A 13,729-nucleotide genomic window follows, 5' to 3' on the forward strand; every position below is an offset into this window, starting at 1 on the left:
GGACCCAAGAAAGCTGGGATGCTGGCCAGGTCCTGGAAGAGCAGGCTATTTTACTTAGGACCATCTGGTGCTAAGGACATTGAGGCAGCAGTAGGAGCAGTTTGTGAGGCTGGACCACCTGGGGCTTGCCTCTTGAAGCTGTTGCAGATATAGATTTTGAGGGCACACCTGGAACTGGCAGGTTTCTGGGACAGATGTATCAGGGGCAGAAGATAAAGTTAAGGGGGGAGTTTTTTCTTAGGTGTACATTTGAAATTTTTAGGCCCATGGTTCTGGTAGCTTGGGGAGAGGAGTCCCATGGCCAGGGAAGGGTGGGGAGGGAGATCATACCCTTAGGAAGAGGAAGCAGGTGGGAAACTTGGGCTGCTGGTCAACAGGAGTGCTTATCTGGAGTCCAATTGACCCACTAGAGGTGGATTCAAGTCGATTCCCTGAAGCTTATAAGAATGTTGTAAGTTTATTAAAAGATAAAAAGTTTCAGATATGTTAGTATTACCACTGTTTGTAATATGTACTGAAATCCACATTGCAGAAAAGACAATAAACTCACACCTTTGAGTCATTGTAGAAGCTTGAGGCACAAAATGAGTCTGTGTGAAAAGCGTGAACACTCTTCCCTCTATCCAGAAGAATGAGGGTACACAGATTAGACAGATGTTTTTAGCACAATGAGAAGCACTTTTAAGTCTATCCTTAGAAGACAACCAAAGGAAATGTAAAATCTTGAACTTTTGACTATACTAGTAGTCAGTGCTTACCAGAGCTAGATTAATAGCTTATCAGAACTCCACTAATCAATGTTAAAATCCTAAACTTTCAAAGTCTTAATATAACAATAGTACAGAGAGGGAAAGAGATCAGAAAGGGTTTTTTTTTTTCATTTTTGTATACCTTAAGACAATTTTTATACCTTTACAGATTGCATTTACATATCTTGAAACATCTTCTTAGACCCTCACAACGTAAACTTTCATATCCTCAGACCTTACGCAAACCTTACACCTTCTTTTCTATGAAATCATTTACAGGGGCTACAGGTGGTTGATTACTGAGGGCAGTCATTATTATAAACTGAGTTTCTTTAAATAAAGGAATAGCAAAAATTACATTACAATCTGTTTTGTGAGTTTCTCTCTTTTTAGAGTCTAGTAGCAAGGTAAACTGTGTCTAGATCTCATGTTAGCTCTAGGAAAGTGAGGTCTGAGGCCTGGTTTTTACTATGAAGAGAACTGAGAAGGCAGAAGCCTTGACTGCTGCTGTCCACTGACAAGGCTATCCTAGCCTGGTTGTCTACACAATCAGAGATCTGAGCAGGATGAATTTCACCTGAGTAAGCAGGAAGTACAAACCAAGCAACTCTGAATCTATTAAAAATGACAGGCTCACCAGCTGCCTGGACAATCAGTCACCCCAGGTTCTTCCATGGCCATTTGGGGCAGGCCTCCAGGTTCTCTGCAGGAGCCAGAGAAGCATGTACGTGCCCACTTGAGGGCACAGCGGGCCAGAAGGAAGCAGTAGCGAAGAATTTGTCTCCAGACTTTGGAATCAAATTCACAAACCAGTGGTCGGTACATACCTTAGGACAGTTAGATTAGCAGCTTGGTTCAGAGCGGGCACTTCAGGGGAGAACAGGTGTGTGCTAGGTGCGTGTACACAGTGCAGTTGGCCTGTTCCTTTGCTCTTCCGGCTTCTGCTATGTGAACCTGGATTCCCATTTTGCAACAAACATACAGATTCATCAACTATAACTTAAAGATAGGACATTTACAAGTCTGTGAAGGGCATGGTGGGGAGGCAGGCAAAACCAACAGAGATTGGAGCAGAGAAAAAAAGAAATAGGAAATGGGGGATTCCTTTCTGTTCCCTGGTCACTTGGTCAGCAGCATTTGGGTTGATTAGCTAAGGGATTGCTCACTAGGGTCAGATGACACACTAGATGTCCTTAAGTCTGGCACTAGGTGGGGTGGTCAGAGGTTCTGTAAGAGGCATCCCACAGGGGAGCCAGAAGGTGGATAATGCAGTTCCCACAGAAGAATTGTCTATCAAGATAGGTATATACACAAGTAAAAGAGGGGTCTATGAGAGGGACTGAAGGGGCAAGTAAGGAGCAAGAGAGGGAGACCAAAGTATGTGTGACATGAAAGAGGGAAGAACAATTTCCCCAGAGGAAGGGGACCAGAAAGAGGAACGATGGGAAGCCAGGATGAGGGTTGATAAGAATAAAGTACATATGCATGATATGTATTCATGACACTCTCATGAAGAAACTCACTACTGTGTATGCTAACTATACTTATTTTTAAATACAATTTAAAAATTCTCACTGGAGAAGTGGGTGGGTGGCTGAGAGGGAGTGTCCAGAGAGCCATGGTGGCAAAGCTACAGTTTCCAGAGGCGTGGACACAGAAGTGGAGCTCTTTATTTCTTCTGCTTCTTGGATGTGTCAAGAAGTGTTTGAAGGCTGTCAATAAAACAATAGGCCTTTACTAAGCCCTCCCGCGAGTGGCGAGTCTTAAGGTCTAGATGGAGAGGAAACATTCTAGGTCTATTTCAGGATTTGCGGCATCCCAGGATCTTCCCAGATCAGGAGCCGCCTTACTATTGGGGATTTGCTGAGGCTACAGTTCAAACGGAAACCAACATGGGATCCTCGGACTGCACAGACCCAGCCTTGAAGTGTGACTCCACACAGTCCCCAGGGCTGTTTGCACCTGTCTGCCGGCTTGCTGTACAGAAAGCTGGTGAGCATGAGGGAGGGGACTGCCGGAGTCTGGGCTGCAGCCGGTTAAGCCGCGTAGCAGAGCCGGTGAGAGCTGCGCTGGAAACTGCGGTGCTGCGAGAGGGGAGCGGGGCAACTGGAACCGAGCGCGTCACTGGAGCGAAGAGACGCTGCACGGCCCTATAGGCGGAGGCGCTCTGACTCCAGCGGGAGCAGAGGTATAAAAGTGCTGCGAGAGAATCGCGCGAGCGCCACCGAGGACCGAGGTGGGTGGCAGTCGGCGCCATCAGAGTCCCTTGGCGTTCCGGGACTTTTCTCTTGGTCCGGATCCTCTGGAGGATCTCGGTTGCCTCTCGAGTCCGGACCTGGCGCGGTCCAGGTTCCCTCGGACAGAGGTCGGGGCTCCCTCTGTACTCCGTGCCCCTCGCGCCCAGGCTGCCCTCTGTGGTGCCGACTCCTCTAGCCCTGTGGGCTCAGAGCCTCGCACCCAGCCTCCGCGCACGGAGCCCGGCAGGGAGTCCGGCCCTTGTGTCCAGAGCTGCAGTGACTGGACATGACCGTCCCTCCTGTCCTGCTTCTCTTTCTTCTGTCCTCGGTGCGAGCCACTGAGCAACCGCAGGTCCTCACTGAGCATCCCAGCATGGAGGCAGCCCTAACCGGGCCCAACGCCTCGCACTTCTGGGCCAACTACACTTTCTCTGACTGGCAGAACTTCGTGGGCAGGAGACGCTATGGGGCCGAGTCCCAGAACCCCACGGTGAAAGCCCTGCTCATTGTGGCCTACTCCTTCATCATCATCTTCTCGCTCTTCGGCAATGTCCTGGTCTGTCATGTCATCTTTAAGAACCAGCGCATGCACTCGGCTACCAGCCTCTTCATTGTCAACCTGGCAGTGGCGGACATCATGATCACATTGCTCAACACGCCCTTCACTTTGGTAAGGAAAGGCTCTCAGGCTCAGTCTCTTCTCCTGAAGCATCTTTCTCTCTCCTCCTGACATTCTCTCTCTTCCAGGTCCTTCCCACCTCCAGGCTCTCCCACCCTAGTCCTTCACCTGTTCTGCTCGGCCACCTCAGCCTTACTGTGTGTTCCTGTCTAAATCCTTGAGTCTCCTTTCTCTCCTGTCACTAATCATTATTCCTTCCATCTCTGTCTCGCCCTTGCTCTTTCTTTTCCCCTTCATTCCCAAGCCTGAGTTACTGCAGCTGGTAGCACTAACTCAATGAGTCAATTGCCTGCAGTTGGCTCAAATGGACTGACCATTCCCTGTTTACCCTCCTTGGTCACAGGCGTTTGGAAGTAGCGAACAGTAAATCAGGCCCCTGAAATGTTATCAGGGGCTACTATCCTGACCCTCTCTCCAGCCTGTGAAAAACCCACCTCCCACCCATAGGCTGCTGCCGCTGCTGCTGCTGGGTCGTTTGAGGCAGCAACTGTTAGTTGTTAATAGAGTCTGAAATGTCTTTCTCTGTGCTAGTGGGTTAACCTGCGTTCCCTCTGTGGCTTGATAGGGAACCCCAGGGTGAGGCTTGTGCTGTGAGGGTTGGGACATTTGTGCAAGGGATGCAAGTGTCTGCCTCTCTGGGCTTCGGCTATATGGTGTTTACTGATGTTGTTTCTGTCCCTCAGTGACCAGGGAGCTCACAGATGGTTTGAAACAGTGAGGTTATGGCTGAGCAATCCAGTGACAGACAGCTCATCTCTACAGTAGAGGCATGCCCTTGCAACTTAGGGAATAACTTGTTAAAGTTATTAGCCAAGCAGAATATCTGCCTGTCTGTCTGTCTGTCTGTCCGTCCGTCCATCCGTCATCCATCTCAGACACAACTGACAGACAAGAAGATGGATCACTGTAAGTCCATTGGCCCATGTGAGGTCCTACCAAATCTTCCATCTTCAAAATATTCTCATTCTCTCTCCTATTCTTCCTTATAAGAACATACTCACATTTTGCAGAAAAGGAAACCAAGGCATAGAGGTCGTGTCCTTGTCCAAAGCCACCTGCAGAGCCAAGAGAACTTGGTCTTTTCACTCAAGTACACTGGTGTGTCCACTTAGCCTCCAGCAGGATTGGGGATACTCTTGACCCATGTTCTGTTTCCACTGCTTCAAGACACCAACTTGTCCTATTGTCCTTTAGCTTATACTAACCTATCAGTGGTCCTTCAGGGTCCTCTAGGCACTGGCTGAGACATAAGAGTCCCCTTGTGCCTCCTGGATACTTAGAAAAGCTGCATCGTGGCTCTCCGTAGCTTCCCCCTTGGCTTTTCATCAGAGGGTAGGTGAGCTGGGGTGGGTCTTGGCTGTGAACTGCAAGGCTCCAGGGTCTGGCTTTGTCCTTGTTGTTCAGAGCCAGGCTGCAGGGTCAGATATGCAGTAGACACAAGAAGGGACAAAGAAGCAGAGACAACTGAGAGCTGAATGTCCCAGGGATCTCCTGTAAGAAAGGATTGTCTGCCCTTCCTACAGGACAAACATAACAACTGGGCTTTGAACCTCACATATGGCATCTTCCCAGTCCAAACTCCTTTAAGGAACTTCTATCTATCTATCTATCTATCTATCTATCTATCTATCCATCCATCCATCCATCCATCCATCCATCCATCCATCCATCCATCCATCTAGGGTGTTGCTCTGTGCACACAGGTTGTGAAAACTGGGAGGGAAGGTCTTCAAATTCCTCAGCCTGCTCACCAGAGCCTTCCTACTTGGGTAAGGCATTGCCTTTGGCTGCTTTGGCCTCCTCCTGGGCCCCTCTTCCCAGCCATTGTGCCCACTGCAGTCAGCATGAAGACTGGCTCTGATCCCTGAGACAATAACAGGCACATGCTGGTGGTTCCCATGATGGAGGCATGCAGACGGTGCAGTGAAGCCTGAAGGAGACAGGCCTTCATTCTAACCCACCGGGGGTCAAAGGAGACTTTAAAAGGGATGTGCCACTGCAACGGGTCTGTAAGAGCTGGATCCCCTGGGTTGAGATTAATGCTCAGTACACACAGCACAGAAGGAGCAGGCAGAGCAAAAGAAAGAAGCCCCTGAAGTTCATTCTGTATTGAGGAAGCACGGAGTGGCTGGATGAAGCTGGGGTGGGTCAGAAAGAGAGGCTGGGCCAGGGGTCAGGACTGGGACCTCCTGCAGCCAGCCTCTGTCTGGGTGAGCCTCACTTGCCAGCAGCAGTGTTGCACCCAAGCAGCGTGACGGCAAGGTCCAGAGAGAAGAGGGCTTCTGGAAGGTGGCGATGGCCCATTGGAACCTAAGGTTTGCTCACTTGCTGATCGTAGGTGAGGCAGGGGCGGGGGTTGAAGATGCCCTGCTTTGTCGCCTCCATGGTTCCTCCCAGCCACAAAACAAAGCCCTGGATCTTCTCCCCATGGAGATATAGCCAGACTTGACCCAACTTTCCTGTATGCACACCAGGCAAATGCCCCACTCCTTGGTTCCCAACAGACCCTGACCCAGGGTTGATGGCTTTTATCCTAGTCTCCACATATGTGAGTCTTGCTCATCTTAAACACCCCCGTGTGCAGTCGTAATGATACTTTGGAAGCTAAGTATGACGTGTTGTAGCCTGCCCTACATCTGCTTTCTAGCATGCATGATTTTTATAACCACATTTGAAATGATAAGCCTGGTTCACACATGCAGGGGTGAAGGCTTAGGGACCCTCAAGTGGGAATCTGTGAGCTATGCTGAGGAAAGTGTGCTCTGTGGTTCAGCACAACACTGGCAATATTTCTTTGCTGGGAAGGCTGAGAAAGTTCCTGAGAGGATGCTCCTCAGATACCAATGAGAGGCATAACTGTGTGCCAGTCAAGGCTGGCCCATTCTCTGATCTGTCTCTCACCTCCCCTTCTAAGATGACAGCAGGGGGTGGCGAAATCTCTGCTGTAAATCCAGGTAGTGAGAGTATTTCTGTCCAGCTAAATTTCTGGCTGTTTCCGGCTCTGCTGTCAGTCCCTCCGTTTGCCCATTTCACTCCTGCCTGGTGGCCCATCCTCCCTGGATCAGACATGCGTTGGTCAGAATTGATGCTCCGTTTCTCCTGGGCACAAGACATTTCTCACAGGAGCTGCTCCAGGCCTGTGTAAGCATCCAGCCCTATACAGTACTGAGGGAGGACCTTGTCTTCCCCAAGGGTCGCATTTCTCCCCACTGTAACCTTCACCTTCCCAGGTTTTTCTGTCCAGGTTGATCAGCTGTAATATTGGCATAGACACGGGGCTGGGACATATGTAGTTCAGTAATAGGTCACTCACACAGCATGTATGGGCTCTGAGTTGGATCACTTACACATAACACACACACACACACACACACACACACACACACCTTCTAAGCACAGTGGATATGTTGTTTTCCCACAAGGCCACGCTCCATTCAGCCAAGAAAGAATATTACTACACTTCAAAATGCCAGCTTCCCATTTCTAAAAATCGAGTTTTAACAATTTGCCCAGGCAATTTCTCCCATCTTTACAGATTTTATAATAAGCCTTTCAGGTAGAGATTTTGAAGCCAGTTTCTAAAAATGAGAAAACTGAGGTTAAAGGAGTTTATTGGCTAAGGCTGCATGGCAATAAATAGAGGTGGAAATGTCAACCCCAGAGCCCGTGTTCTTCCCAAGTTCTCCTGATACCTGATGGTGCAGGGCCATGGCTGGGGTTTGGTAAACTGAATGAACAAAAATAGGTTATGCTGGGGAAAGCCATATGGTCCATGGCACAGTAGCTGGAAGATTTCTTGGCTGGGAGAGGTGAGAGGTCTCCTGAAGAGATTTCTTCAAAGACCATTGAGAAGTTAGAACTGGTACCAGTCAAGGCCTATTGATTGTGTCTGTCCCCGCCATCTGTATTTTACCCACAGGTCCGCTTTGTGAACAGCACATGGGTGTTTGGGAAGGGCATGTGTCATGTCAGTCGCTTTGCCCAGTACTGTTCTCTCCATGTCTCAGCACTGACTCTGACAGCTATCGCTGTGGACCGTCACCAGGTGAGAGCACCTGTCCTCAGGTCACCCTCCCCTCTCTGTCTATGCCTGCCTGGTGGGATACTACCACCACAGTCTGTAGAGAATACCCTCAGGACAGTGACTCATTCTGCCCCGCTGACAGCTTAAGTACTTGTCTCCTTGTTGATCGGTTTGGGCAAGGACACGAGAGATGTCAAACCCTTTGGTAGTTGCAAAAGGTTATTCCCACTTTGTTGTTGAAGGGAAGACTCTCTGCTGGTTCCCATCTCTGAATGTAATGAGTTATTTTGGTGGTAGAAAAGCAAACACAGAAAATCATGGATGGAAATGAAGAAGCAAATAACTGCAGGTCGAAGGAGGCTTAGGTGGAACATGGGGAGTCTCTGGCTCAGACAGTGTAGGAGGAACACACGGCAGTGCACTGCTAACAAGAGAGGTAGGCTTGGTAGCACAGGCGTGAGCATCTGGTTGGTGCCTCATGGGTGGTAGACACTCAAAGAGGACCTAAGGCCATCCCTTTTGGAAGAGGCCAACTCTGGGCCAGGTGTACTGCCCCACAAACTCCATAACCCATAAGCACATATTGCTGAGTATTCCCTGGTTCTCAACCTTCCTAATGTGTGACCCTTTAATGCAGTTTCTCATGTTGTGATAACCCCAAACACAAAATTATGTTGTTGGTACTTTATAACTTTAATTTTACCAGTGAACAGTATCTCAGTTTCTAAGGCTATCAGAATCATGTTGTGAAGGTTGAGAACCACTGAATTAGACCATATTAAAAATTAGGAAACAGGTTCAGAAATGCACACAACTTTCCCATGATCATGTGACCAAGAATGACCACATTAGGTCCAACATCTATCTGGCTCCAAGATCATGCTCTTATCACTAGACTATCCTGCTCTGTGATGATTTAAACAGACCCACAAAGCAAGTAGCCTCAGGATAAAGATAACCAAAGTGTGCAATGAGATAATCCAAGAAGCATGATATGGCCCAATAGAGAACTGGGTCCAAAGACCCACACTCAAAGGCCCCATTCAATGTAAAGAATGGCTTTCAAATAAAAATAAATGTTCAAAGTGGACAGAGCTGCCTAGGACACAGTGCCTCAGGCCACTAGCCACATCTAAGTGCATCTGGTGACAATTTGAGAAAAGTGTTCTTGAAGGAATTTCCACATCAGTTGAGGGATGGACTGCCCAAATTTGAGATCACTCTATTTTCAAACTGCCCTGATCATGTTAGAATCAGGCCTTCCTATAGAGAAGGTATGTCACAGCCAGCTGAGGAAAGTTTGCATGCAGCCGTTCCTTACCTCTTGTTAGCCTTCACTAATTCGATCAGAGATCTGGGGTACCTCTGCCCCAGGAACTAGTCTCACAAATGGAAATGCTTTTTAATTTCCACCATTATTTAAGCTTAGAAGAGTTGATTGGCACAATGTCAATTCCAAGACACATTTTGGCTCCATGTCTGTGTTACCAGTTTCCTTTTAAGTGCATGAAAACTAGTCTGGATTGGAATTTAGTAATGGCTTTAGTGGGTGGCATCCACCCTCTATAGCGTCCAGGGTCTGGAACCACAGAAAGATGGTCAGGCCTTGAGGAGGTGGGGATGAGCTTGAGTCACCTTCTTGGTACCCTCCTCACTCCACCCTGCTCTTCTCACTTGCAAGAGGCCTTGGGACTTCCAGGAGCCACAGAGTCCACATGACACCCTCTTCCCATCCCTGGAGTTGAGCTGTGGTAGGAGTGACCTCCCTTTAACTCCTTGGCTGCCTAGTGCCATGCGGACACCACCAAGGAATGTAAAGGGAGCACACCCTTTGATGAATAAGACCTGGATCTTACCTGCTTTCACCCTCAGCTGTGAGACCCTCACATGTTTTCTAGGTCATCATGCATCCCCTGAAGCCTCGGATCTCCATCACCAAGGGTGTCGTCTATATTGCTGTCATCTGGATCATGGCTACCTTCTTCTCTCTGCCACATGCCATCTGCCAGAAACTGTTTACCTTCAAGTACAGGTGAGAAGTGTGAGTTGGAATAGCCTGGGGCTCAGTGGGGAGTGTACCATGTTGACCTCCAGAAACACGTGGCCCACAGTCACTGAGATTGAACTGGACCCCCTCCAGATGGGACTCTTGCTGTCAGGCACATCTATTTCATGAGCTATTCTTGCCAGCTCTCATCCAGTTGCTTCTTGGCCCATGCTGAGTCTCTGCATCCTCTATTCAACCCACCCTTGCTTTCTAGGCTGTTTGCAAAGACAAGGCAGTAGTTACCAGGTTCTGCCACCAGGAGGCATGTGCTCACACAGATGCCCACTCAGCCCTGGTTAAAATAAGCAAGAATTCCCTGCTCACAGAACTTAGAAAGAAAATAAGCGTGAGTATATGCTTCTGAGGCAGGATTCCTTATGTCCCCCACCACCCAGTTTGGTCCTTAACATATGCTCTTACCAAATGAGAAACTCCTTCTTTCAAACACTCAGTTAAAAACAATAACAAAAACCACATATCTACTTGATAATAGCCTGTCTCCATGGCAGACTGTGCAGAAGGCAGAGCTTCTGAGCTCATGATCTCTCTGAGCCGATCCCTCACTCTGCCTCCACACTACAAACCTCCACACTACAAACCTGCAGTACGTATTCACCAACAGTGAACCAAGGAGGGGACTTGGAGTGGTTTCGGCGTCTTACGGCTTTCCACTGAGAAACAGCTGCCTCCCTCCTTCCGTTTCTTTCTAGAATGTGTGAGTAAGGCAGTGAGTAAGGCCTGGACATGGCTAGAGGCATGTGTACTTTACCACCTGCTCTTCTGACCTTCCATTTCTTTTAATGGTCGCTCTTTGGGGTGAGAACTGACTACAAAGGGGACTCAAGAAAGAACTGGTTTCCTGAGCAAGAACATTGCTGCTTCATTCCTTCATCGATCCGTTCATTCATCATCATTCATTCATTTATCTGTTCACTGAATATCCATGGACCCACTGTGTCCAAGGGATAATGCCAGGTTTAGGGGACACAGAGATCTTCCTGACCTCTATAAAATGTTGTGTGGAGAGACTGAAGCATGATGGGATGATTAGGCCATGGTACCAAAAAGACTGTGAAAGATTGCTCAAGCCTTAGGTAGGGAGGCCAGCATTCCTCCATAGGAAGTGGTAGCACTGATTCCCCCACTCATAGCCGGCCATCTTCCTTTTCCCCTCTCTCTTGGCTCAGTGAGGACATTGTGCGCTCCCTTTGCCTGCCGGACTTCCCAGAGCCAGCTGACCTCTTCTGGAAGTACCTGGACCTGGCCACCTTCATCCTGCTCTACCTACTTCCACTCTTCATCATCTCAGTGGCCTATGCTCGTGTGGCCAAGAAGCTGTGGCTCTGTAACACCATCGGCGATGTGACCACAGAGCAGTACCTCGCCCTGCGACGCAAGAAGAAGACCACCGTGAAGATGCTGGTGCTTGTGGTCGTCCTCTTTGCCCTCTGCTGGTTCCCTCTCAACTGCTATGTCCTCCTCCTGTCCAGCAAGGCCATCCACACCAACAATGCCCTCTACTTTGCCTTCCATTGGTTTGCCATGAGCAGTACTTGTTATAACCCCTTCATCTACTGCTGGCTCAATGAGAACTTTAGGGTTGAGCTAAAGGCACTGCTGAGCATTTGCCAAAGGCCACCCAAGCCTCAGGAAGACAGGCCGCCCTCCCCAGTTCCTTCCTTCAGGGTGGCATGGACAGAGAAGAGCCATGGTCGGAGGGCCCTGCTAGCTAATCACCACCTGCCCTCTTCCCAGATCCAGTCTGGGAAGACAGATCTGTCCTCTGTGGAACCCATTGTGGCTATGACTTAGGGAAAGCTGGAGGTGGTGGGGGAGGGTTCTGTCCTCTTACAACTGACCAGACACACACAGAGTTGAAAAGTTCCACAGAAGCAGTGAAATGCTTGGGTACCTAGGAACCTGTCCAGCCCCATCTGATTTGCAAACCTTCTAGAAGATGCTATGAGGTGTTGTGTGTAGATCTTTGAGGAAGAGCTCTGGAAGCCACCTCAGCTCCAACAGAGGCTGGTCCAGTCAACCACCTCCATTTTTCTAGCACCTGCTACCTTGTTCTTCCTACTGCTGAGCACCCGCAGGGGGACCTGAGTCATACTATTGGTGGGACTGACCCACATGCTCAGAAAAGAACAGGCACAAAGACATTCTGAAGTCATTGAAGCAAGTGTAATCACACAGCTTTAATGGCCTTGGCTCTATCTATGACCAGACAGGACCCATTTTGGTTTCTTAAAAATAAGGAGAAATTAGTATTGCCATTTTGAAAACTTCAGAGAAGTAAAGAAATGAATTCAGCCCATCAAATTTGTAAAAAGAAAAAAAAAAGCCTGTGAATATGCTGTGAATTTATCTGTAACTTTGCCTTCTCTGTGTGTGTACATTTGTACTTTTAAAATCCTGAACTACACATGTCTGTGTAGATTGTAATAATTAGCAAGAAACTGGGATTTGTCAGAGTACTATTGAATTCCTCTGTGATGAATGGGGTCCCTCAGCAGATGAGAAACGAAGGGAGGAGAAGAGAAGGGAGGAGAGGAGAGGAGAGGAGAGCGAGGCAAGGGTCGACTCTCTCCTGTAACTAGTGATGGGTAGGGCCTGGTCCTCTCCTAGGTAGTTACCATCAAGATGAGCAGTGCATAAGAGAGCTGGGAGGTAGCATCCCTTCCCCTGACCCCCAGAAACAAGAAGGGGTGAGTCACTGTTCTTTTTTAATGGGCAATGAGAGAGTTGCTTTCCAATAAGCTAGAAATAATTGTGCTTAAACACCTCATCTGGCCGAGCTGTCTAGACAGGGCATTTTTCTATGTTGTCTGAATGATGAAAATTTTTTTTCACACCAGTTACCAAGAAAAGATTTCACTGTCTATATCACTTGAGAAATTCATGTGTCATTTTTCCAAAACTTACCGGCTTCTTAAAACAACTTTAATCCTTAAGAGCACTTTTGTCAGAGAAATCTCATTCCAGGTAGCCAGCGATTTCATCATCTTCCATATGGTCCTGATGACTCTCAGTGTCACCCACTGACAGATGTGTAGGCAGAACAGACTCTAATCCCTGTGCTCAGAGTGGTGGCTGCCACTGTGCTAGCTTCAGGTTCCCATCTCCTCACAGAGTCATCACTGAGACAAAGCATCTTTGTGGAGCTGAGAGGGAAACTGAGGCTTGAGGGAGGAGAGGCTCATCCTAGATTCATTTAGAACTCTCAGTTGCTAACTGAAGCACAATTTGGTTAAGCCTGATTCTCTGTAACGAACCTAGGGGGTTTCTTAAACTAGTCAATCTATGGGAGTGCTAGAAAACTTCCAAAATTAAAAAAAGTCATCTATAGAACAGCAGAGTTTTAAAGAAAAATGTCTTGGAGAGGATAGAAGGAGATTTCCAAATATAAAGTGAGTTTTTGAGGTCACAGCTTCTGCATCTGCCCTGATCTCTATAGTGTCAGCTGGTACGTGTGAGTTGCATCTTTCCTGTGGCCAAGGAGAGTCAGGGTACTAGCCTGAGGGCAGGTAGCAGCAACACACAGTGTGTCTACCCCAGGGAATTGTGGAAAGAGCTTCAGTCACAAGTCCCTGAGGGCAGCTGACGAGAGTGCCCTGTCACAGAGTCAGCCCTCAGGTCTGCATCTCCTGTTGCTCCCTGTCTGCTCCCTTCCCCATATTCCCTGTATGCATCTGAGTAGATGTAACTGGTAACAGTGACTGTGCTCTTTGTGAAGCCTGAGTTTTTCCAATATGCTGTAAAGTGTGCTTTATTGTAAGCCACCATAGGCGCAATAAAAACCTCTCCTCTGTGTGCAGGCTGTGCTTCTTGGACTGGTGACCATGCCACAGATGGTAACCTTTAAAACGGGATTGGCATGGATTATATGAGGAGTGCACGGAGATTCTCCTTGTGAAGCCCAGGATTTTATCTTAGAAAGTCTGGGCGCGGTGTAGGTGAAGAGAGCACGGAGAGACCTCTGACTCCTCGTCA

The 13,729-nt window shown here is 48.3% G+C and overlaps 1 protein-coding gene across 2 annotated transcripts; it reads left to right on the top strand.

The window, feature by feature from the left end:
- Window positions 1–2,939: 2,939 nt before the first annotated feature.
- Gpr83 (G protein-coupled receptor 83) lies at window positions 2,940–12,068 on the top strand. 2 transcript variants are annotated; one of them, XM_031344454.1, is made up of 4 exons: window positions 2,940–3,656; window positions 7,585–7,710; window positions 9,588–9,721; window positions 10,924–12,068. In XM_031344454.1, the coding sequence occupies exons 1-4, from the start codon at window positions 3,273–3,275 to the stop codon at window positions 11,546–11,548; spliced, it is 1,269 nt and encodes a 422-aa protein (XP_031200314.1). In that variant the 5' UTR covers window positions 2,940–3,272; the 3' UTR covers window positions 11,549–12,068. The 2 variants fall into 2 exon arrangements, with proteins under 2 accessions (XP_031200314.1, XP_031200315.1); XM_031344455.1 differs by lacking the exon at window positions 7,585–7,710 and having other exon boundaries at window positions 2,984–3,656; window positions 10,924–11,724.
- The last annotated feature ends 1,661 nt before the right edge of the window (window positions 12,069–13,729 follow it).

Source organism: Mastomys coucha, unplaced genomic scaffold (genome assembly GCF_008632895.1).
Source record: "Mastomys coucha isolate ucsf_1 unplaced genomic scaffold, UCSF_Mcou_1 pScaffold23, whole genome shotgun sequence".
In the NCBI taxonomy this organism is placed as follows: Eukaryota; Metazoa; Chordata; class Mammalia; order Rodentia; family Muridae; genus Mastomys; species Mastomys coucha.

Bases quoted from the DNA above. Each gene is read 5' to 3' on its own strand.
- Gpr83 (XM_031344454.1), top strand. From the start codon at position 3,273: ATGACCGTCCCTCCTGTCCTGCTTCTCTTTCTTCTGTCCTCGGTGCGA. The intron at 3,657-7,584 runs GTAAGGAAAGGC...TTTTACCCACAG, and splicing joins TCAACACGCCCTTCACTTTG to GTCCGCTTTGTGAACAGCAC. The intron at 7,711-9,587 runs GTGAGAGCACCT...CATGTTTTCTAG, and splicing joins TCGCTGTGGACCGTCACCAG to GTCATCATGCATCCCCTGAA.